The sequence below is a fragment of the Canis lupus genome, chromosome 6 (assembly GCF_048164855.1).
Source record: "Canis lupus baileyi chromosome 6, mCanLup2.hap1, whole genome shotgun sequence".
NCBI lineage: Eukaryota > Metazoa > Chordata > Mammalia > Carnivora > Canidae > Canis > Canis lupus.
In genome coordinates this window covers 76872072-76898375 of record NC_132843.1, presented here as the reverse complement: position 1 = coordinate 76898375, position 26304 = coordinate 76872072, and the positions used below count along the sequence as shown (strand labels likewise).

The 26304-nt window shown below is 36.4% G+C and overlaps 1 protein-coding gene across 9 annotated transcripts in view; it reads right to left on the bottom strand.

Moving 5' to 3' along the window:
• Positions 1-26304, bottom strand: part of NEK7 (NIMA related kinase 7) — a 157412-nt gene that overhangs the window by 12772 nt on the left and 118336 nt on the right. For 8 of the 9 annotated variants that reach the window (XM_072831304.1, XM_072831309.1, XM_072831306.1 and 5 more), the window contains 3 exons: positions 26044-26151; positions 11381-11475; positions 7119-7232 (listed from right to left, as the gene is read on the bottom strand). In XM_072831304.1, coding sequence (XP_072687405.1) covers positions 7119-7232; positions 11381-11475; positions 26044-26151 — 317 coding nt within the window. Of the gene's footprint in view, positions 1-7118; positions 7255-11380; positions 11476-26043; positions 26152-26304 lie in introns of all 9 variants that reach the window. The other variant, XR_012033320.1, reaches the window with a different exon arrangement.

Here is a 26304-nt window from a genome sequence, read left to right as displayed (position 1 = left end):
TATGCTGGACTAAAAACTTACATAGTGACTTGATGAATTATAAAAAAAAGTCTGATTTTTCTATCAGAAAGTCAGACATTAAATAATCAGAAAGCGGAATTTATCTTAAAGATTTCTCTCAATGCTAGTCTTCATATTTTAAAAAATTTCCTAGAAGTCTCTGGAAGAAAAGAAGTTAAAATCCTTTAACATTTATCTAATAGTCTACAAAAACTCTAAGTACTATATTATTACCCACATTTGAGGAAAACGTATGTGCATACAATAAAACTTTCAGACTTTTCTATATATTCCTGTATGTCAGGCTTCAATTTCTAATAACCTCATTAGGCAACCTGCTCAAAAAAATTTTTGTGTTTGAATTGAGGGAATTAGCTTTCCATTTATTCCTTCAAATTACAAAAATAATGACAAAATCAGTAGATAATTACAACTTTGATAAAAACAGAAGTAAAGAAGCATTTCATGGTTTATATGTTTTGTCAAAAAATTTATTTAGTTTGCATTACTTAACACATGTTTGTAAAAAAATGTACTTTGGAGTTTTTTAATTGTTTTATATGACAAGATAAAACTAAGGCAATATAGAGGACTGAATATGCAAAAGCCTTTACAAAATCAGAGAGGAAAAAACTGCTTGATTCAGATGCTTAAGGGAAATTTAAAAAGCAATACAGAGGTATTTAAATGAGAAAAAGCATATAGTTAGAATAAAATGAATTCTCTGTAACATTTCTAAAGGACTATGAAATCACAAAATCATATGGAAAATAATGAATATATTTGTTTTCTATAAAGTAGAGAAAAATACTAATACACTAATATATATTGATCTATGTATTTCCAAAGAAATATCAAAGCGTATGAGTTAGTACCAGAAATATTAAAAAGAAGAGAGTGTTAACAGTCATTGTTGTCAGGGCGATAACCCAATTACGTATCAAGTTCAGTCACGTACAGGTAATAACAATAGGGCTCTTTGTGCGTTATAGCTTTAGGTCACTAACACAATTCTCAATAGAATAATAAAGACTGGTGCTATTGGTACTGTTTCTTTTTCACCCCCATCTTAATCCCTCTGAGACCAATTATGTTATATCAGCCTCCCAGATATACCCAATTTCCATCTACCCAAGGACACATTTTAGCACCCAAAGTGGGTCTAATACATTAAAGTACACTATATTTCGGAGCTTTAGATATTTATACAAAATGATTAGGCGTATCCAACTTGTACACCAAAGCGTCACTAGTGATTGACTTGGGGGTAGACGGAAAAGGGAAAAGAAAGCAATCTTACAGATATAAGGTAATGTAATGTCTATATTTCACAACTGAAGATCATTCGGTGTGTCTTTTGAAAACTGTGAAAGTCTTACAGAAAGTTACATGGTTTTATAGGATCCCACAGGATACGCGAAATATAGGGCACCGTTTTGGATTTGTGTCTTCAAGGAGCAAGTCTCCAGCGTCACTTCAGAAGCATAAGTGAACAAAGGGCCTACTTAAATATATTTTTTAAACAAAAATGGAACATTCGAAGCTTAAAGATCTGATCTTATATGGCACCTCTAAGTAAGGTGGTCAATTGATATTATGAGTGATGAGAATATCTAACATACTAAACTCATTTTTAAGAAGGAAAATCAAATATTATTAACAGTGTTTGAGATAACATCCAAAGTTAATCTTAATAAATAATGGCACAGTTACATATTTATTATTATAAATAGTCTCATCTCACTTAGCATTGATTATGATTATAAGGAGTACAGAAATATTTGTGAAAACAGATATAGCTCCAAACATTAATTGTGCCATTTAATTTAAGATCTCTCATTTAAATATTCTTGAGATAGTATATTGGGAAGAATCTTCTAGCACCGATTTAAATAACATTGGTTAATTTCAACTAACAACTCCAGGGAACTTATATAGTTCTATTAAAATTTGTAAATCTACCGACTATAAAAGAGAACTATTTAGACTGCTCCAATGAATAAAAAAGTTTAATAAACTCATTTTAACTTCAAAATATGCAAAAATTATCTGTACCTGACACTTTCAGCTTTTTCTCCCATATATACACAAGGTAGTTTTTTCTAATGACTAAAACAAAGGTCATGCTTTTGTTACTGACTCAAATTTCATAATAAGCTTAAACATATTCTGAATTTATTTATTTCTTTTTTTAAAAGATTTTATTTTTATCTATTTGAAAGAGAGCAGAATCAGGAAGCAAGGGGAGAGGCAGAGGGAGAGGGAGAGGGAGAAGCAGACTCCCCACTGAGCAGGGAACCCAATACAGGGCTCCATCCCAGGACCCTGAGATCATGACCTGAGCTGAAGGCAGATGCTTAACCGACTGAGCCATCAGGTGCTCCAAACATATTCTGAATTTAAATAAAACAGAAATTATTTATAAATGTTAGGTAGGCACCTCAGGGGCTCAGTCAGTTAAGCATCTGACTCTTGATTTTGTCTCAGGTCATGATCTCAGGGTCCTGGGGATCCAGTCCCACGTCTGCTTGTCCCTCTCCCTCTGATCCTCCCCTTGCTAGTGCTCTCTCCCTCTCTCACAAACAAATAAAAATAGGTGCTGAATTTTTTTTCACCCGAAGCATTGTTTATTCAAATCCTTAAGTTTATTTTTTTAAGATTTATTTATTCATTCATTCATTCATTCATTCATTCATTCATTCATGAGACAGAGAGAGAGGCAGAGACATAGGCAGAGGGAGAAGCAGGCTCCCTGCGAGGAGCCTGATGCAGGACTCGATCCCAGGACCCAGGGTCACGCCCCGAGCCAAAGACAGACGCTCAACCAGTGAGCCACCCAGGTGTCCCCAGATCCTCTGTTGAATTTCTATTTTCTCAAACCAAGATCACCCTTATTCTTCCCTAGTTATTTCCATTTTTCACTTCTGTCTACAAACCCCTGCCTCAACTTTTCAGAGCTTCCATCCAAACTTCTGTGTTCAAACCTAAAGTGAAGACAAATCTGCCAAAAGCAACCATCAAGGTACAGTTCTGTTCAATCTTTCTCATGCTTTCTTTATTTAAATTAGGAATTTCTTTTACAATAAAGAAAAAGTATTGAAAGAAATATAATCTATATTCTGCATGATGTTATTGTTCAGAGTTTCAAAAAATATGTTGGCTCAAAAGAACCAACAATGAAACTCCAACTCAGTTTGGAGTCATATTCTGTACTTTCTAAATAACTGTCAATATAACGTTATTCACTGTTTTTTTCTTTTCAACTTAGAGTCACGAGATGATTTAGTGAACAACAGTGATAACGCATACTTTTGACGACACTCCTATGACTCTCAAAGAAATTAAATACTGATACTGAAGAAAAAAATCCATTTTGTCTTATTTTCCAGTAAATGGACACTGGGTAATCCAGCAACGATGCTGCTTGCTGATAAAAATGGAAAATAATATAGTGAGTATTATGAAAAAAAAAATTCTCATAGCTTCTGGCCTGTCTTTTGAGTAATTTTCTGCCTCTACTGAATGGACAGTTCTTTGGAGAAGTTTCTCTCATTCATCCAATTGTGAAATAATAGGTGTATTTTTTTTTTCCCATTTATTCCTTTCATCTCACTCTTTCACTTCCTCATTCCTTCAATCAATCACTGAACCTTTTTAATACATCAGGCCCTAGAGACACACAGATAAAAAACAGTTACTGTTCCACAGGGGCAGGAGCTAGCCGGTCTGGGGGTGAGAGCTGGGGATGTGTGCAAAGAGACAACTGCCACGCAGTGTACCAAGGAAGGGGAGCAGGATAACCTCATGCAGGAGACGATGCCCACACTTTGCTTCAAAGAGAGGTTTGCCTGGTAAAGAACAGGGAATGGGGTGTTTCAGAAGGAGGAAGCAGCATCCATAAAATCATGGTCATCCATGGAAGTCTTAGTGGAACCTGTACTGGTAGAGCCAGGGAAAGAAGAGCATATCCTGTGATCCAGAAGTCTGGAGAGATAGGCCTGGATCAGATTACAAGGGGCCTTTGGAGTCCTAATTCCTTGTACACAGTACGTGTTTGATCAAGGTCAGCTTCGCAGATGTTAATTTCACAATCACTAATGATACCAAGTTTAATTAAACTTCAGAGATACCAAAAGGAAAAATACCCATCTTTTCAACTCAAGATTTTTAGGGTTAAGTACAGAAGTGCCCCACTGATTTATGGATGAGATCATTACTGGAAAAAGAAAGAATATGGAACACCAAAAGACCGTCATAAACAAAAATACGTTAGTAAGCTACAAAATATACTTCATCCTAATATCATTCATGTACAGCTGACATATTTCAATCTAGAATCCTAATCACTTGTACATAATAGTAAAAGCATAATTCAAAAGAAAAGATTTGCCATAGAGGCTTATTTTTCCAAAGGACACTATTTCTCACTTTTGGTTTGTAACACTTGAGTGTATCTATGTTTTTTGGAATAATAGAAATAAAAAACATCTCAAGCTTTTAAACTCTGAGTTCTTCTAATTGGAATGACTATACCTAGAAATAAATCTTAACAGTTTCTTATACCTATTGATCAAGGCTGGCTGGGGGCAGAGCTACAATTTTCATGAAATATTCCCTTCTAAACCTCTTTGGGTAGTAGCCTTAAAAATTTAGCAGCAGTTAAATCAATCTGATAAGCTTTCAAACATATATTTAGTGGGACATTAATTTGCTTAATTTTTTTCATTTTCAAGCAGTTCAGAGGCTGCTACCATTTTAGCTGTAAAACCGACACATAGAGAACTGGTCTTTTAATTAAGTTTGCTGTTTAAAAACTTTATAGCTCGCTTTTCATTGTTTCCTATCATTTGCAATGCTAAAAAATTAAGTGGCAATTTGAACTTTTAAAAGATCCCAAAAGCCAACCATATAAGGAAATAATAAGATACCCTGAAAGTATGGCAGCATCAAATCTGTTCAGGTTTTTTGCTCCCATAAATTCTGAATAATTATTTTACAAACAGAGTTCCTACTTAAGGAGAGAAATAATATTTGTTAGCACATCTGCATTTCAAAGCTCTTGATCTGAGAACTTTTCTCCATAATTGAACGGATTATAGTAACATTTCTTAAGTCTGTGTTTTTCATACCTCATTTCTTTACTAAGCATTCGTTTCCTTGTTTACCTAGTTTCATAAAGCCTTCTATTTCACCACAGCATAAGGATGGATTTTACCATATGAGGAGCTGTACTGTCTTTTCTGGAAAGTACGCCACAGAACGTGTTTTGCTTTATATCTCTTTTCAAAACTGGTAACTATATAGAGTGAAGTAAAAAGTGGAATCTTATTTTCCTTTCCCAACTCGGAGACCTTCTATCTGGGCCAGACTTTGATATTTGCCCCTTGGCTGAGAATCCGCATATCCAACTTCACACTTAGCTGCAGTGAAGTAGCCCTGCAGGCAGGCCGACTTCAACGAACCACTAGTGGTATCATCATTAAAATCCTGCTGAAGGTCACCATGGTAACCGCCTGCTGAGGCTTCACTGCCGCACTCGGCATCTCCTAATCAGCTACCATGTGAAATGCAAATTCAGACAGTCTGAAAATTAGTCAAGAAGAATAGGGGATGAGGATGCAGATATGTGAAATATTCATGCGCTTCATGGAAAAAAGAAGACAGCATGAATGACACAACAAAGAGCGGCCCCTGACATTCTTGCCATCATTTTGCATTATTGTTCACACCCTACTGTATTTCCAGGCCTAGAGTTCTGAAGTTGGTTTTGTGAAATGCCATATTTATATTCTGTACCCAAAATAGTAATTAAAAATGGCTAACATAACAGCATTAATATCAAATAAAGATAATACTTCTAAATTATCATCACTACCTTATAAGAGTTTATTTTAATCACCTGAATACAAAGGCTATGAAACAAACAACAACAACAACAAAAAACCCCAGGCATCATTGATTATTAGTATCAAAATCACAGAAAAAAAAAGGTACTTATAACATTCTAGGGTCTCAAGTGCTTTACATATGGCAAAAATTCTTTAGAGATATTTATTATTCAAGTTACACTGACTCAATTTTCCTTATCTAAAACTGAAACCGATTGCTATTCATTTCAAGATAGAAAGAGTGACAAGACTACGTAATAAGTGAATGTTATAATTGTTTTATATTTTTTCTTTGCTCCTTGCCATTTCCCTTGGGCAAAAAATCTGTTGTTCATGAGAGGGTGAGGTGTCCTAACTCAAGACAGTGTTTTCTCCAGGTAGATTCCCCAGTAAGCTTTCCAAAAAGAGTCATGTGAACACATTTAGTTACCCCAAGATACTGCTGTTCTGCATATCTCTTCCTTAAACACTGGCAAAATCCTGATGTAGTGGGCTAAAATGGGAGATGTTTTGTTCAATAAAAGACTGTATATGTTGGGTAGAGCCAAAAGAACTCATTTCAGTAGGTTACCGAAGCAAGCAAGGATTCAGACTCAGGCTTGAATAGAGTCTTCTAGAATTTCCCATCCCATCCAATATAGGTTTCAACAGGTCTGCTGATAACCTCAAAACCTTTCCCACAGGAATCTGCTGCAACAGCAAGGCGGTGACAGGACAGGCGTGGTCGCGGGAGGGAGGGTAAAGCTCAAAGCACACGGTTGAGAGACACACAGCTAAAAGACGGAGGATTCAAATTTTGAAGAAAATGGACGAGAGGGATGTTCTGCCAAAGGAGAAAGTTGTAATGGTGCATCTAAGACTGTGAGAATGAGGAGGGGCCTCACTGAGAAGGGCACCAACGTGCTGGTCACCTCGAGCTGGGGTTTGAGCATGAACTCTGCCTTTCGCCATGTTCGCTATGCTACAGAGTCAGCCCTCTCTCTCCTCACACCCAGGAGGTGACCAGTTTCACACCCCATGCCGTGCTACGTTGCATGCCACGTTAGGAACTGCAGAGTCAACCCTTTAAACAGGAAGTCTCCAAGAGAAGGAAAACAGAATGAAAAGTGGCTATGTCTGCCACTATACTTGTCATTTGAGGTTCTGGATAGAAAAAAAAAAATCCTTAATAAAATGCAAACGTTAACAAAATGAACAACAGACAAACACATGGACTGAAAAATGACTTACTTCCTCTGAATAGTGATCTGAAGGGAGAGGTGGGTAGTCACACTGTTCTATCTTCTTACACAGCGAGTACAAATTCATTTTGTCGCCATAGAAAGGACTCTGTAATGCAGCCATCTGTAAAATGCTCCCAATGAAACTGATATAGTTACATGGTAACTTTTAAAGGTTGATTTCATCAAGTATATTACAGTGGGGTAGAAAATAATTACAAATACTTTAAATCAAGTTATCTGGGCATTTTGATTTTTATGAATATTCCTCTCTAGGAATTTTAGTAAGCTCTAAACTTAAAATTCCCTAAAAGGAAGAAATGGTTAGCACATATTTACATGTGTGTGTGTGTGTGTGTATATATATATATACATATATATATATTTACATACACATACATATATGACATAAAGCAGTATCAAGAAAAAGAACAGAGAGTAACTTAGAACTCTTTGTAAATATAATGCCGTAAAAACAACTAACATATCTCATGACTAAACAGACATCAGCAGTATATATCAACCATGCAAGGGTCAAAGTGTCACTAAAGTGAACAGCAATTGGAAATGAATTATAATCTAAGCAATGGTTTAGGGAGTAGAATTTATACCATTTTATACTACATGATGGTTTCTGTAGGGAAGGATTATTTTGAGAAAATAAAGTCTTCTCCATCTGAATATTGCAACTGACCCTCAAGTAGTTCACAATGAGATAGAACTTCCTTTTCTTTTGATAATGCCTCAAAAACTCTAAATATGCTCAAAAGCCCTCTGAATCACAGCCGCTACTTCAAGGCATCTGAATGAGATTTCTATGCAGGGGGAAAAAAAAAGACTCAAAGAATGATCAACTTTAAAAAAGACATTATTGAATTTAAATTTATTTTAAGACAAGGTTCTAACTTGACATTTAAAGTGCAAGCAAGTACTGTGGTAAGCAGGGTTACAAACTAAAAAATTCAATTTAAAATGTTCGCATCCTGTTCAAAACCTTCTAAATCTTTGAACCGCAGCAGCAAGAATACAACACGGAGTGCGAGGCTGCCCCAAAGTCAGTCACCCTTTTCTACATGTGCTAATAAGTTTGATTTTGGAAGGACAATGTGTACATTCCCCAGACAGGCAGAGTGTGTGTGAAACACGCTAGTCCATGCTGTGCTACTCAGTGAGCGTCAGTGGGGACAGGACAAGCTGAAAATGGCTCTCATCTGTCTTGTGGTGCTCCAGACAGAGCTTTAACTCCTTCGGAGCCTTAAACGAGGAGGGGATGGCACTAGAATTCAAACCTGCAGAGTAGCTTGGCATAGTTTTTACTGAGCCTACGTTTGATAGGAAACCTACATAAACCTATACAAAACCACCTTAGGAATGGCTGTTCCACCTGAGGAGAGAAAAGTAAAAACAATATAAATGGCCCTAAACATGTCATTTCCATCTGAGAGGAAATTTCCAGAAGAGCAGCCATCAGTAATAACATGGGGTTTTTTTGTTTCTTTTGTTTAAAATGCAAGGACACTTTATGACAGGGTATCATAAAGGCCACCTAAAAAAAACACACTGTATGTATAAACTATAGTCTTTCCATGTTTGCAAAAACCCTACGTAAATGTACATCCATTCATAATCATATGCTAGGAGTTCATTACAGTACTTTTGTCTCGATACTGCAGTGTTAAAAAAAAAAAATCTGAATGTCCCCTAAGGAGTTAAAACAGGAATAGTATATTTTCATGCATCTCCTGCTTTGACAGATGAAAAATGTCAACTGTCCTGTTTTTATTTTCAAGCTTTTGCACTATTCATCTGGTTCATTAGTGCATCTCGATGCTGCCCCTGACAGCTGCTCGCCCTCTCCTCCCAGCAGCTGAATTTTTCAGGCTAATTTGATCCTCCACACTGAGACGATCGCTGGAATGATTGACTTGCTCCCTGACCTCCAGGGTCTGACTTTCCTGATTAGTATTCTGGGGGTGTCGGAGGGACGGAAGCCCACTGTCTGTCTTCGGGGCTGGTGGCAGCTCTCTTTTTTTTTGAACTGTAAGCCACCAACCTACAACCCTGTAAGGATGCAATTGCTGCGCTGAACAATAAAGGAAATGTGTAAAACCTACTTTTCCATGTAAAGGTCCGTGTAGCAAAAGCACAGCATCTTGATTTTAATTAGTAAAGTCTACTTTGTTGCATATCAATTAAAACTGTACTGATAGTTTTTTTTTTTTTTTTAAGGTTTCAGGAATATTTGAAAGTCTAATTTTCTGAGTTTAAAATACATTTTCAAAAAAGCTTCCCACTCCTTCATTGTTAATCGTAAATTCTTAGTGGGATATAATATAATATGTCCATGAGAGGTTGTGGCCAATTGTTTAAAGCTAAACTGCTGGGTATTTCTATTAACATTATATTGAAGCATAACTGGAAGGAGATAGAACATAAAGGTAAATTAAATCTTTAGAAAAATTTTAGTTCTTCCACATGACTTGCGTAGAGGAACAGAGAAGACTCACTGGTATGAAAAACTAACATTATCATGATAAATACTTTAGCTCAAAATCATCCAGCACATAAAACTCATGGATATAGGAGTGTCCAAAGAAATAATTTCTATTTTGGTGATCATTTTAAATATACAGAAAAATGGACACTGCCTCTCAAAGGCAAATCCAGAATGTGAAGAATTATTTCAGTTTTGACATAAGAATCCAGCAGCCCTAGAAGAATTTACAAACTTCTCAAGGAAATATTACCTTAATTGAACTTTTTCTGTTTAAATTTCATCTTGTTAGTGCAAACCACTTTGCTGTTTATTTTCAGGAGTTTAAAAGGAAAATGCCACTTTGATAATATTAGACTATGGCCTGAGGAACCTAATGTTACCTAAACAAATATAAAATATTTTTAAGTGTACAAAGTGACCTTTAAACATTACAGTAATTTAATATAATCATACCAATTCTTTTCCATATTGTATCAAATTAGTAACAGCATATAATATAGTGAGCATAATCTCTTTTAATCTCATGTGCACACATAAAAACATATTCTGTCATATCACTAATTCACAATTTTTCATAATAAAAATTATCCTAGGAAAGTTATTTAAGAACACTTAAAAACCTGTTCTTTTAAAGTGGTCATTAGTCACCTTACCAGGAAGAACAAAATGAAAAAAATCTCAGGCTCCTTAAGTTAAAGAAATCTAAATCTGCAAGCCATAATATAGTAATTAAAGATCATGATACACATTAAAAAAATTAAACCTCCTAATGCTCTACTTCCAAGTAATGGTTGGGCAATTAAAATAGACCATCTCATCCTGTGGTTCTCATTTAAGTCAGGAGGAGACTTAAGATACAGACACAAAATATAGAGTAAGAAATATATTGGTTTCTATCTATCCGCTTAAGATTTCTTTTGTAATACATTAAAATGTGGAAACGATTCCATGTATTATTTTCCTTCATTTTATTTTATTAAAATAGTTACTCAGATGTAGACTAACCTTTAACTAACAGCTCTAACTTAAAGCCTGTATCACTAGGAAAATTACCAGTCGACTAAAAAATAAATTTACATAAGTCACTAGTCTTGAGTGCTTTTTGATACCATTTCTCTATAACGTGGATGTAAAAGGTGCTCATAATATGCTTTTTTCCTACCCAACCAAATTACTGCATTGCACTATTTGCTAGAAGATATACCTAGATGATTCCATTTTGATAAATTATCACCAGAAGAGGAGAGTATTTCACTAAGCTTTACCAATACAACTGTTACTCATGAAAATGAAATTAAGTGGCAACCTAGAAAAATTATCTATTTACCTACTATCCTTAAAGCTAAATTACTCTATGTAACAGTGAAAGAAATATTGAAAAAGACATGTACCATGCTTTCATGTTTTAAATCCATTCCATTATACCTCTCCTGCTACGCATGAATAAGCAAATAAACATTTACAGATGTTCAAATGTACATTTTTATAAATAAGATATGCAGAACATCATATTAACATTAAAAACATGTTTAAAATAAGATTCTCACTAAAAGGAAACAATTTAAAAATATTCAGAGGAAGTAAGTGTGCAGGAATGCATAGGTACCATTACAAAAGCAGTTACTAAAGTCAACGAGTTAACCCTTCCTAATTAAAAAGCTAATTCTTAAACGCCATCCAGAAAAATAAATAAGTGTATATACTATAAGGAGAGAGGAAATATATTGCAGTAACTAAAACTACATCAATATATGGACTTTATCAACATTACCTACCTCATACAGTAGACAGCCAAGAGACCAGATGTCAGATTTGAAGTTGTATCCATTTTCATGTATTCTCTCTGGAGACATGTAATAAGGTGTACCCACTGCAAAAAACAAACCAAACAAAACAAGAGGAGTAGAAGAATGAAGATGCAGCTGTGGTAAGAAATTTTACACCCAATATTCTAGATTAAAACATGTCACCAAAATCATTTCTTAGAATCGGGAAATTGGTTTTGCGAATACTTTAGACTACTTAATTTCCTCTTTTCCCTGATCCTTAAAAGCACATCAACATCTATCCTATATTAAAAAGGGTGTGGTGAGTTAAACTTTTGATCGATTCAGGGAGAATCTCGGGAGCATAACTAAAGGAGAAACAAGGAATCCTAACAAGAAAATCTACTTAAGTGAGTCACATTGGCTTCATTTCTTTATCTTGAAAAAAAATATGGCTTGCATATCCCAAATAATTAAGCATGGTCCCATAATCATTTAAATGTAACCATTAATATATAACAATTTAGTACTGTATATAAATAAACCGTGCTCATTAACTTTAATAGAAACACTCCTTAGAACACAGTCGTAGTGCTTAAAATTACGAGTGAAATAATCATTAACCTTCAGTATCCTACTTACTACCATTTCAGAGAGAATACAACAGACTGTTGTACATCAAAGGGTTATATGATAACATATGTGAAAAGTCATGACATCTCTGGAAAAAATGTCTGAGTCATTACTACTGAGACTTTTTTTAAAGACAGGATACTCTAGATAATTTTTATTTTTCTTTCTTTTGATGTACTTACACTTGTTTCCCTTTCTAATGGCCATTTTAGAAAATGCTAATATGATAAATGATAACGTAACAAATTAAGATTTATTAAGTATTTAAAAGCAAGCAAAGCATGCATTATTTTTAATATTTTTAAGGTACTTTCAAAGGGAATATCTTAAATTTCAAATTTAGATGGTGATTTCACCATCATAAGCCTAAGGCTTTTTTTTTTTTTTTTTTTTTTTGCTAAACAGAGAATCAAAGTTTGAGAACGATATTTTGGCATTTTACTTGCTTGAGGCAAAACCTACCAAAAATATGCTGCTAGTCACGGAGAGAAAGGTATTCTCCTTTTTCTATTAATTTCCAAGAACTCCCCAGACTCTCAGTGTAAACCTTAATGAGACTGTAAGTCCCAGGACTGAACAGGGAACAGGAAGAGTCGTGCCAATAATCAAAGCATTATCCTCAGAGGCAGGACTCAGTTTTCCAAAAGAAGAGGGTTGTAGCCTAATAGTTGTGCGTGGAAACTATCCTGCACAGGGGGTGAAAACGCCATGAGCTGTGCGTTGGCAAGAAATCCTACCTCTACTGGAATGAGTCCGTTTTTACTAGTAACGGGGACAGTCCTGGTCAGAATGAACAAAAGGGAAGTGTTTATGGGAAGTGGAGACGTGAAGAAAGAATGGGCACACAGGAGGATAAAATAAATTTAAATAAAATATGAACCCTTCACACAGGAGATTAGTAAGACAAACCTTGAGAAATAAATTATGTCAGTGTGGCATTTACTTCAAAGACAAGTAAACCTGCCGATCTCCGTCAGGGCCAGAGAAGCCAAGGAACGTTCAGGAATAGTCAGGATTTTAAACAATCTGGACGGTTATTGGGGAAAATAAACACGAGCTCTCCAGCTTTGGGAGTTCCAACCACTTTCCCTGGCAGTTTGCATAAGCGGCACCGATTACCCGAGGTATTTACACCCCGTCTCCACTTAGGGAAGGGTGGTGGGGACAGCTGGAATAATCAGGGGGCTCTGTGCACAGGCTCCTGGTTTCAGGACATAAAGCAAGTGACTGGCAGTGAGGAATGTGCAGAGAGAGGCTTCACAGAATCCACAGGGGGCGAGTGAAAACACTGAGGCTTGAAGGTTCAGAGTTTACCAGAAGCAAAGGTAATTTTAACCAGTAGCTCTGGGAAACCTGCTGATACATGAGGGGTTTGATAGGAGTGTGAAAGATTGATGATAGGGAAAAAGAAGAACAAATGCTAGCATTTTACAGAGATTAGCCCCAGCATAACACCTTAACTGCAACACCACTGAACTCAAGGACAACCTGCGAGTGAAGGAAGCAGAAGAAAAGAATGAGTAGGAATTCGACTCAGCTGGACTTTCGATGCAAACAGTCCTAATGGGAAGGAAAGCCTTTTCTAAGGAGCTGCTGGAGGTCATTACAAAAAGTGACATGTACAGGGTTAAGGCTGATACCGTAAACTTAGGCGCTGGTGCTTCTCCATGTTATAAATAACAAACTTCCTTATGCTAAGTATGCAGATTTTCTTTAAGTATTTAAATTATGTCTAGATCTTGAATATACATTAAAATGTAAATCTAAGGATGCTACTCACCTTTTTGATTGACACATTTCCAAAAGAGTCATTATGTAGGAAGAGGAGAAAGTTTGTAGCCTGCACTACAATGATTAATTGGATAAATTCATAATTAACGGCTGAGCACAGCGTAAGAGGGCGTTTCCACTTGCTCCCTCTTAGAGGCTCCCCCAAGGGCGCCTCCGCTGGGGACCAGGGCTCTCCCGCGGACTCTGAGCAGAGGCTGAGCCCCATCACAGAAGCGGACTCGGCCTTCCTCTCTACCTAGCAGAGAGGTCGAGAAGTTGCAAGTGCTCAGGAAAATCTGAAATACCTTTAAATGCAGGGATAGGCCTTCTACATTCCCAACTTAAGGGATATATAATTATTTCCTAAAAGCTTTTTTTTTAAAAAAAAAAAAACAAAACCCACGACAGCTGTGTCTATTATTACTACTGCCTCAAGAATGCTGTGACTTCCTCTCACAGCTGTATAAGAAAAGGGAGCGTTGTAGAGTGATACGATTAGACGTTAAAACCAGCATGCAAATTACTAGGTGCTGAGGAGCACGGAGATGGCAGGTTGAGTAATTTCACTAATCTTTCGAGAATTTAGGGCTGTAGCTAAAACGGGACTGTATTTTACTATAGCAGATACTTATGCCATTTTAACCTCTTGATATGTGTGAAAGTAAGAACTGGATGATAACATCATAAAAGAAAAAAAAACAGAAAGGCTGATATTAGGGGAAAATTGCTAACAACTGAAAATGTTATCTCTGACCTTTCTTTAAAATATACTCAGACAATCACCCAAATATAAACCAATTTTAATTGCATTAACGGACTTATTCTAGCTATAGGAGAAAAGTTCTACACTGTATATACTCTGTTAACAATAAATGCATTCTAAAATTTATCCTGAACAAAATGAAGACTGCTTTCCAGAAGTTCTACCTAATGTTCAAGAGAATCAAAAAACCCTTCTAACATGCTATTATGGAATATATGACTAAATTAATTAATAACTTCTCCTCTACAGAACAAGCCATATGCAGAATTTTTTCAACATTTAGTAGTACAATTTCTGCAAAGGCTTGAATTGAGAAAATAACAGGAGTACTGAGGTATCTGTTTATATGGCTAGAGTGGGTTGCTGTTTTTTGTTTCATTTTGTTGGTTTTAAAAAAGGAAGACAGGGCAAAACCAGTCAAAGGTCAAGAAATCTGTTTCACATCTTACCTCACTAACTAGCCAGGGCCACTTAACTTCTGTTTTTGTTCACTTTCCTCCCTCTGAGATGCAGGGATGAGAAGGAGGAGATGATTTTTGAGATCATTTTGCTCTAAATTCTGTGGCACTCATAAAAACCCTACAAAAATCCGTATGGAAAGTGAAATGGAAAAAAGTAATATATTCCTTTTTTAAGCTATTCCACAGGACAGCTGAGTGAAGCGCTTTAAGTCAGAGAGTACAAAACAAGCAAATTCAGTTTAGAAATGTTGCTTCTTTCTTAGAATTAAAGCAAACAGCAGAAGAGAAAGCTTTGAACCTGCCTAGTTGGGAACATTAAAAGGACCTGAGTCATCTTACACCTCGGTTTGATTTTTAAAAGTATACAGAAAATATACAAAAATATACAACTTCAGGGAATAAGAATTTTCATTCTTCCCTTCATACCCTTAAATCAGCCCAGAAATTATGCTGGCAAACTTAACAGAGAGAGGCCAAATGTATTTAATTGTTAGGAGTATTATCTAAGGTTAAAGCAGAATGGCTGAGCGGAGGAGGAGGAGTATTTCTTCCGCAAAAGACCATTCTAAAATAAAATTTGTCATCTTTTAAGCACAACGGATGACATTTAAGAGCTTTAATAATGAGGAGGGTGAAAACTCCAGGAAATTGTATTGTTATTGTTACTCTGCTCTATGCACTGTGTTAGATGCAATCCATGCATTATCTGGCTGAACTTTTTTAACAGATGTTTAGCAGGTACCTACTACAGGGCACACATGGTTCCAGGTGTGGGGAGGTAAGAAGCAAACAGATTAATTCCTGATCTTATGGAGGCTCATGCACTAGTGAGATGACTGTTATGAAGCAGCTTCAGAAGACTTACTATTGTTACCTTGTTTTAGGGAAGAGGCTTTGGGAGGTCAGATAATCTGCCCAAGATCACAAAATGGGTACAGTGTGGACTTGGGAATTCAAACCAGGTAGTTCTGTCCCTTGCATTTATATAGATGCTTATTCCATGAAAACTGACCACTGTGAAGTGAAATAGAACTAAGCAAGAACAGCAAAAAAAAAAAGTATTTTTCCAAATTAAGAAACAGAGAAATCTAAAAGTCAGTATTCAGTATGTATAATATGAAAAGCTAGAGTAAGGGTCTGGGTTCAATGGGCTACATGTGGAAATTGTGCGACTTTGCAGCTACTCTGGTTGTTTTAAATACATACTCGTTAACAGTGATGGAGAGGTTAAATGTGCACAGTTTAATATTAGATAATAGCTTCTTCCTGGAGCCATTAAGTCTAGAAAGGATTGAAAGTTAAAAATAAATCAGTGAAAGTCGCCTATAGTACAGACTGAACATATGCTGCCTGTACAGCCCCAAACCACCTTGGACTAAGAAGGGGAATAAGCCAAAGGAAGATCCACAGAGAGGTGCTAGGGAAAGGTGTGGGGAAAACCAGTAGGTGACCACAGGTGGCACTTGGCACCAAAAATGAAACTGTTTTAATGCCTGGTTCAAGAACACTAATTTCCCAAGTTGAAATCAGAAGCTATATCACACTTGGAAATAGTGTGGGGAACATGAATTGTACACTCAAGAGACTCCGGTGTGAAAATTCTGATATCTGGTTTGAGTGATAGCCATGCATTTACTCTTCTGGCAATATCACAAAATCTGAGAACCATTTGTCTCATTGTGGAAGGTAAAGAGGAGTTCAAACAATCCTGTAACAACTCCAACAACATAATTTCCCCCCAAGGGGTTTCAAATATTTTCTAGCACAAGGATCAGTATCAGAAAGTCCTAGCTAGGCTTTTTCTTTTTAATCTATGCCATTTTCAGGATGTCCAACAAACACATGTAATAGCTAAATTCACACACGAACATACAAAGAGAAAATTCTTCAACTTTCTTCTTTAGGAGGACAGTATGAAAGCACATAAAATGGATATTGCAACATTATTAATCTAACTATTCTCATTTGTTTTTCTCTTTTCCAGTAGTCAGAGAGGAGACACTTCATTGTGTATAACAGATGCACCTATGACGCAAATAGATTTGTTAAATAGCAGCCAACCACCCCCAATTACTTACAGACACCTTTGGAGTATATAATGGGTTTAGATTTTATAGCAGATTAGCTTTTCTAAGTAAGTTTTGTTAAAATTTACTTTTTATCTCCTCCTATATTCTAGTCCATCAAGGAGTAAGCCACTCAAAAAGCAGGACTGGAACTAAGGAGAAAGTTCCTGGAAAACTAAACTTTTGTTAAAACACACGCGCACACACAAAACAAAACGGTGTCAATAAATGAACAAGAATGACAGAGAAAACTCATCTGCAAAATTCCTACCATGCCAAGTATGGTATATTTTTCCCTAAAAAGCAAATGTACATCACAATGCAATAAAACACTGGTAAAGGTCTATAATAAAAATGTGAAATTTTAATGTCAAAATCTCTGTCCAAAAAACAAAATGCTTAGTTTAAGGCAAACTTTCATTAAACCTCTGATCTTAAACAACCTCACCTTATCGAGTCTTTAAGGGAAGATACAACAGACTCTCCAGAAAGTCTATGGAAATAGTGTGGTAAGCAGAATTCTGGCCCCCATAATCTTTGTCCTCTGGTGTCATACCCTTACGCATTATGTTACCTGGCAAAAGAAACTTTGCAGACATAACATTATAGATTTTAAAATAGAGAGATTAGGGCAGCCCGGGTGGCTCAGCGGTCTGGAGTCGCCTTCAGCCCAGGGCCTGATCCTGGAGACCCGGGATCAAGTCCCGCGTCGGGCTCCCTGCATGGAGCCTGCTTCTCCCTCGGCCTGTGTCTCTACCACTCTCTCTGTGTCTCTCTGTCTCTCATGAATAAATAAATAAAATCTTAAAAAAAAAAATAGAGATTATCTGAGATTATCAATGAAAGATGAAGGGGAAGGAGCAGGAGAGATGTGAAGTGTGAGAGGAATTCTTCCCATCATTGTTGGCAGCAGAGATGGAGAAAGAGGATTTAAGCCATTAAATTTATGGTAATTTATTAGGGCAGTAACAAAACAAACAACAAATGTGTTAGTGATTCACACACTGCAGTGGAATGATTCAATTCAATGTGCTGAGAACCAAGAATTACATGAGGCAATGGGGGGACTAAAGAGAGAAGCCTATAGGATTTGAAAAATATTTGACCCCTAGGAGCTCACTGGATTATTTTGGGAGGGGATGAGTTGGGAGGCAGGGGAAAGCAGGGGAAGCAGGAGAAGCCAATACATCTACCTTAAGAAGACTAAAAGAATAAATTATGGTCTTTTGTAATGTAAATGAACTCTGGCTTGTTCACTAATTGATATGACTCTAATCTAGGTAACCACGATTACCTTAATGTTGAATTAGAGACATACAATGGAGACATACAACAAGAAACCATTCAGGTGCTACATGGCACTTGATCCATATTTGAAGCTTGATAAGGAATAGTTATTATATGTTTTTAAAATTCACCCAAATAAGGATCCTATCACAAGTACATCCAGCAGGGATTAACTACAGATTTACTGATCAAGAAAAAAGTCCCAAGGGATCAACACTCTGGTCAACGTCATGAATTATTCTGATTTTTTTTTAATTATTCTGATTTTAAAAATAATTTCTCTGAAAGAAAAATAATCCTAGTCCCAATCCTAATAATAACCTTGTTCGGGATTTCCTTTTAGAATGACAAAAATTCCCTAAGGCTATCTATGGCTACTTCTTCATTCACCACTACCACACATTCCCATTGAGAGAATTAATTATGCTTTAGTTGCAACAATAAATATATCACAAGAAGAGATATGGAGAGAAAGAATAGAAAACAACCAACAGAAAAAAAATAAACCAGGTAAGTTTTGCTTTAGCTCGTGGCCATGGACAATGCTCACATTTATTATTTCTGGTTTTCCTCTTCACACATGGAAGAGTTATGCTCCTCCACTCCCTTGAGATAGGTAAGGCCATGGGACTTGTTTTGGACAGTAAAACACGAAGGGGCATAATATGCGGTACAAAGAAGCAGAATGGGTTTACGAGCCAGTAAGAGATCATCCATGTTCTCTTACTCTCATGAGATCACAAAAACTTGCATTGAGATGAAGATGACCCAAGACTGAAGCTGCCTGAAATGCCAAGTCGCCGCATGGAGAGAGGGCAGCTCCCCTAGAGAGCCACGAGAGGCCCACAGTGAGGAGTCAGAACAGCTTTAGTGCCAAGCAGCTGAGACCTTGGTATTGTTCCTTACTGCAGCACAGTCTAACCCACACTTACTGATACACTCAAATTCATCCTTTGCTGTGTGGCCTATGCCCATCCATCATTTATTTAATCAGTATTTATTATCTATTATGTGCAATGCCATCTTCTAGTGTTTGGAACACATCAGGAAATCAAAAATACAAAGATTCCTTTCTTGGTGAAGGTTAAATTTTAGCTGGAGGAGAGAGACAAAAAATACAAAGCATAACAAATAAATTATACGGTGTATTGGAACAGAAGTCCTAATGAGAAAAGAAAAATTATACCAAGTAAGGCTCAGGAGGTTCTAGGGATGGTAGAGGCGAGTGGAGGTCAGGTCAGTATTACAGGATCTCAGTTTCCTACTTTATAACCGCCACGACATCTAGTTAGAGAACACTGAGGAACAGAGGAGAAAATGTACCTTAAAACTGCTTGTAAATTGGACAATGCTACACACATATTCATTCTTACTGCTGTTGCTATCTCGTAGCAGTAGAGGATTCCCCTAGGTCATTAGTATAGAAATAAGGATAGTATGATATGATTTTACTAAAAATCATATATTCGGAATACAAAAAAATTATTCTGTGTATTTTTAAATATTGAAAGGTAAAGATACTTGACCCCTTAGCAAGTTGCCTCTGGGTCAGAACATCTGCTGAAGAGACTTTAGAGTAAGTCAAGAAAGAAGTATAACAAAAGTGTATTTTGTCTTTTGTGACATGAAGAAAAGTACACCCTGACTGCCATGTTCCTACTTCACAGGTGTTGGTGCAATTATAGTTTTCAGTTTAGAAGAGCCACTTCCTTAGAAATATCAGCCTAAGTTGCCGGTAGACAGAATGGCTATGAAGAAAGAGCCCAGTATCCTAGAGGTCTATTTCCTGTTTACTTCTGAATCTTGGAGCATCAAGAGCAGGCAAGTCCAGGAGAGGGGGCAAACTCTGCTCTCATATGTGGGTTCCCTGGCAATATACAGAGCAGAATAAGGTATCTGCAGATGGAAATAAACACAACAGATAAGAAAACATTAATAGAGCAGGAGAATATGGCCCAAGGTGAAAAAATGAACTGTTGTGTTGGGACTATAAGCCAACAACAGTAGGAAGCCACAGACCCACTCATTCTCTTCTAGCCACAGTCCATTTCCCTCTCTGTGCCTTAGTTTCTCTGACTCAAGAATGGGAATAATCCACACCCACAACTCACATATCTCAGTAAGGATCTTAGGGAATGGAATGACTTGCAAGTGGTACAGAGCCACCATGCATGTGGGTGGTGGGTAGGCACTCCAGAAACACAGAGAACACTGTCAATGACTAATTCATGTTTGATCAACTGACCTAATAACCAAGCAGCAAGTTAGGAGAATGTCTAAAAGTAGGTAGAAAAATGAGAATCTGTCATTAAGTAAATGAACAGCATGTAAGCATTGTAGGGGCACCGGGGTGGCAGAGTCAGTTAAGCATCTGCCTTCGGCAAGGGCACGATCTCGGGGTCCTTGGATGGAGCCCACATTGGGTCTCTGCTCAGTGGGGAGCCTGCTTCCCCCACTCCCTCTGCCCCACCAACCCCCACTTGTGCTTGCTCTCTCTCTCTCAAAATAAATAAATGAATGAATGAATGAATGAATGAATGAATAAATGAATAAATAAAATCTTTAAAAAGAGAGAGAAAGCATTGTAAACACAGACCACTGTTTTCCAATTGCAGGTCATTACCAACTAATGAGTTGTAAAATCAATTTAGTGTTTAGTGGGTTGCAACTAGCATTATTTTCAGGAAGATAAAATAGAACAGACAATATCGTTGTAATGTAAAACACCGTTACATGAAATTTTTGCTTCAATTACACACGGCTATGTTCCTATGGGGTCACAATGTTGCTGGGGTCACAGTCAAGAAATTTGAAAGTCACTTATCTAGACTGTCAAGAAGTTTGAGTCAAGGGAGAGAGATGTGTCTGCATTTAAATTTTAAGATACAGACATACATACAAGAGATTTTCTAACACCTGTAACATTTATAAGGTTGACACACACAAAAAAAAAAAAAAAAAAAACCGGCAAGATTCACAGGGATATATATAATCCTGTAATTAGTCTCCCTAGCAACACCCTCTGTCCAAATCAATACAAAAGCACTAAATAAAAATCTGACTTAAGGTAAACTCATGAACGAAACAAAAGGAGGAGGGGAACAAACACAAAGGAATGGTCTAGAGCATAGATTACAGACAGTGACCAACTTTCTAGTCTACGGCTAATGAGTTCATGTGGTCTCTCTGCTCAGTTCTGGGGAGCACATGGGAGGTGTTCAGAGACAAAGGAGGGCAACCACTGGGCACAGAAGAACCTGAACACAGCAGACCACACTGGGCAGGATGACCCAGAAGACGATGGCAGACTCAGGGCTGCAGCCTTCGCAGCACATCCAACTACAACCTTGCAGAAACTTGCCGCCATGCGTGGAATAAGACGTGACCTTCTCCCATGCCGGCCGAGGCCCTTCCCTCACCCCGCTCCAGTATGCTCTCGACAGCCAGAGCTGATCCCACGTCTGCCCCCCGTGCACACTGCTCTTCGGGTGGCCTGAGACATGTTCCCCAGGTCCTGTGTGGCCGCTGCTTCCGCATCTTGATCTCGGTTCACACATAGCCTCCTCACAGAGGCCTTGTCTGACCAGGCCCCTTCTAAAATAATTCTCCTCCTAGTCAAACTCTGTCACATGGCTGACAAAGCAGGAAAAACAACAACAACAACAACAACCCACAAAGACACAAGATGATTATCTGTTCACTCTCACCACAAGATAAGATCAATGAATACGACTGGTCATGTTTAGGCCTGTTCCTGGTCCCTGGAACAGCACGTGCACAGAAAAGGTATTAAAACTGTCTTGTAAAGGATTCAAATTCAGGTATTTTAACAGAATAATAAACAGTCCATGAATTTCTTCTCCTTCTCCCCTCTTCTTTTTCTACATCTTCGCCACCGCCACCGCCACCACAATGTTAACCTAAGCAACTTAACAGCACATAACAGTGAATGAAAACACTTTTACATTCACTGTATTATTATAGATAATTGTATTATTAGAGATTAGGGCACAACATAGATTATCCATATTTCTATTTTTATAAATAAATTTATAAACTGAAAAGTTAGAAAGTTAGTAAATGGTTTGATCAAAGTCCTGAAGAACAATGGACACGTAAATCCAGATGCACTCTGTTTTCTCCAAAACATCATGCTATTTCTCACACTCAGAACAGAGCAACAGGAAAAACGCGGCTAGCACGTAATGAGGTGGGGATGTGCAGTCAACAGTAAGAATGGGAAGCTATCGAGGACATCAAACTCTAGAGAGGACCCTGCCAGCCTGAGGACTCAGCATAATATTCTGTAGGCAACAGGGAATCATCAGGAACTTGGGGGCAAGTGACATAATTAGATAATCTCTTTTAGGAAGATAACTCTGCTGGGATTATATATAGTTGATTTTTTTTTTTTAATACTAGAAAGAAGGGAGAGTATTTTCCTAGTTTAAACATGAAGTCATGATGGATTAAAGACAAGTGAATAGAAAAAGGGAGATATTATGATTCAATGTATGTGGTGGGAGCAGGGAGGGAGTAAAAGAAAAACTGAAGGCCTCTGAGAAATTTTTTTTTTTCGATTCTGAGGATTTGAACATAGTCTGAACATCCAGCAACATCAGATTTAGTATTTGTAATTTTTTGTCCTATTCTCTATATTGACATACTTTTAATTAAGGAAGATGCTTCTGAAAACACTACAAATGTGAGCACCTGTACAACTTTATTTGCTACAGCATATGTGAGAGAACTGCAGATTTTATTGCAAGTTGATCTGTTATCATGAAATGAAATAATATAATAAGTGCTGTAAAATGAATACAGAATTGAAAAATTCAAAGGCTTGCTAATCTTTTAAGGATTGTTAAAAATACAATAATTTTGCCGGTGTGGATTCCTATTAATTAATCAAAATAAGGAAAAACATTACCCTTTACTTCATTTCTGAATAATACTATATATTTTGGAAAAAAGAAAATATATAGCAAGATGTTTTAAAATCCTATTAATTTTTGCCTTTTTAAAAAAAAAATTTTTTTGCCTTTTTAAATTAAATTCCTAAAAACATCTTCTTTACAAAGTTAAATGAAATTGGGTCCCAGGATCAACCTCATTTAAAGTAAACTATATGAACTACACAAAGATCTCACTTATTTGTAGTTTCATTAAAATTTAGATCTCTTCTTGGGATAAATCATGCCCTGAGGATATTATCCTCAGTAAAATCAGAAAACAAATCAACACAGAAATCTATAATTTTATCATATTTTCTATAAGTGAAATAAGTTTGTATAGGTGCCACAGTTGCTTTTTGTAACTAACTCAAATTTGCTCTTAAAAATAAAAATATATGACAATAACAAGTGAGGGTTATAATTTTTTAAAAGTAACAAGTCAACAAACATAGTCTGTGTCAGGATTTATACCCTTGTTATTAAATACATATTCTTTGTTAGCAGACAATTTTTTCTGATTCTTCTAAATAGGTTTTTTATTGGGTCCACCTAGCCATCGTAGGTTAGATTTCCATCATTCATTCTCGATGTTCACTATACTTTGCTTAGTGAATTTTAGTTTCAGACCATCAAAATCTTCATTTTGCAGAGATGAACAAGCAGCAATAAAAGAAATTTTCTTATTTTAAGAATACTTTTTTCTTAAAATAATATGGGAAAAAATCCTGGTGAAATTATTTTTCTACTGATTCATTCATCAAAGAAAGTGTCTCATTGATACTTCCTCACTGGCTGTACTACAGGTTGTGTTTTAGAATGTTTTGTAATTATGTTCATCCCCATTTATTTTATGTACACCCACATATATATTTACATATACACATAACACTACATGACCCTAAGTAAATGGATTTAGAGAAAAACTGGTAATTAGGATTTCTTACGTGATCTGGACTAACAAACGTATCACCTAAACTTGAAGATGCACGTTTGTAAGCCCTGTTTAGGACTTTTGTATGAGACAGTGGCAGGCAAGCTAAAGAAATTCCCTTCCAAAACTGTTAAGATCTGAGTTTCATAAGCCGGATCCTCAGGGTCAGGTGACTATAGTACTTACACTCAGAGTGACAGTCTGCAAAGCAGCATTTTAAAAATATGTGTGTGTGTGTGTGTGTGTGTGTGTGTGTGTGAGAGAGAGAGAGCATGAGTATGTGCAGGTATGTAGGTGTGTGCACGCCCGTAAGGGTAACCAAGCATTTCTAAGTAAACAAATGACAGGATGCTGTTAAGACATTCAGGTGAGGAACATGTGAAAAGTGAAAATATGTTACTTTTACTAAGTGAGAAATGACACTGACATGGAATATCTATGTTTCCTTCTTACAAATGATATTATTTGCATTGTAAGAGCTGTAACTTTCAAATAAGACCTGTGAAAGCGCTACCCAAATTTATGCATTTCTTAGAGAATTTCATACCAAATTTTCTTACAGAGAAAAATGTGTGATGCTCCAAAAAAATAAAATCTAAAGTGAAAGGGAACAAGACAGTATTACTCAACATCAGTTGAAACCTTATTTTCTTAAAGTACTTGACAAAATTAAAACTCTGTGAAAAGGGTAAAGTATTATCTTTCTACCACTCTTTAATCCAGTATTTTTTCACTCAGCAAACAGTGATCGGGTGCCTACTTACATGCCAGATACTGTTCTAGATGTAAAAAAAAAAAAAATTAAATGACAGGTTCAAGGCCACATAGAGTCTTACTAACAAGGCTGGAAAAACTTTAAAAAGTCTAGTCAACTAATTCAGATGCTCATTTCGTTACTATGCTATTTAGTGTAATTCACTTATCTTCATCAGGCCATTTTCAAGTTTTTAATTTCATATTTAAACACAATTTTATAAAAAAATTTAATAGTTTTCAATAAAGTTATGACATCAAAGATAGGGCACAAAGTCAACTTATTTTTATCTTAATTCTTATTTTATTCTATTACCATTTTATCTAAGTTTTGTATTTACAAGAACGAAATGCAATTTGATCGGTTTTAAGAGAAGCTCTGTCACTCTGTTTAGGTCATTCGGACCAAAAATTATTTCCTCCTAGTAATTTCTACGGTTTCTAAAGTAGATCACTTTCTTTCCATCGTTAATATTATTTTGTAATAGCTACATTTAGTTTTATTTTAGATATGAAACACTGCTACATTATTAGTTCCAGAACGACTAAACTGCAGATATCTTCTATATAATCTAGGAGAGTATTTTCCTCACTAGTTATAGGCCGTCTTTAGGCTCTCCCCTCTACAGTAATCACAACTATATGTGTTATTTTCATAAAAAAAAAACACATTTACCAATTACTATCATATTTTTAAATAGTCAAGTGAGGTCTTCTTTCAGGATATAGTTTAATCATCATATTATCTGAATATTGTTAAATGGATAATGAAAAGAATGTTCCATGGCAACTGTTAAAACCAACTTTATTAGCATTTTTTTTTTTTTTTTACCAAATGTCTACCTGGGGTCAAATTAACAGAAGTATCTGACTGTCATGTGAATGGACACATTATGTCCAATAGGGACCTACTCAGGATCTAATGATTTTAAAAATAGTTGTATTTAGAATGTAAGAGCTGGCATATAATTAGTACATCCCTTATGTTGTTTTCCACCCCCCCACCCAACACACACGCATGCGGTAACTGAATGAGATTATACTGTCTCTTACCTAAAGAATGTGCAGCTGTGGTTTTGGAGCTGAAAAACCGACCAAGCCCAAGATCTCCAAGTTTGACTACTCCAGTGGCTGTAATGAACACATTAGCTGGTTTTATATCTGTGAATAGATAAAGGAATCAGGTGAAAGATGATGTCAGCTTAGGCATTTTCAAGGGATTAAAATACTTTTCATGGCAGAATTCAAAATCTATCTTAAAAATGAAAGCAAGTCAGTTTGAATTTTGATCCAATTGCTTTATTTTGAATAATT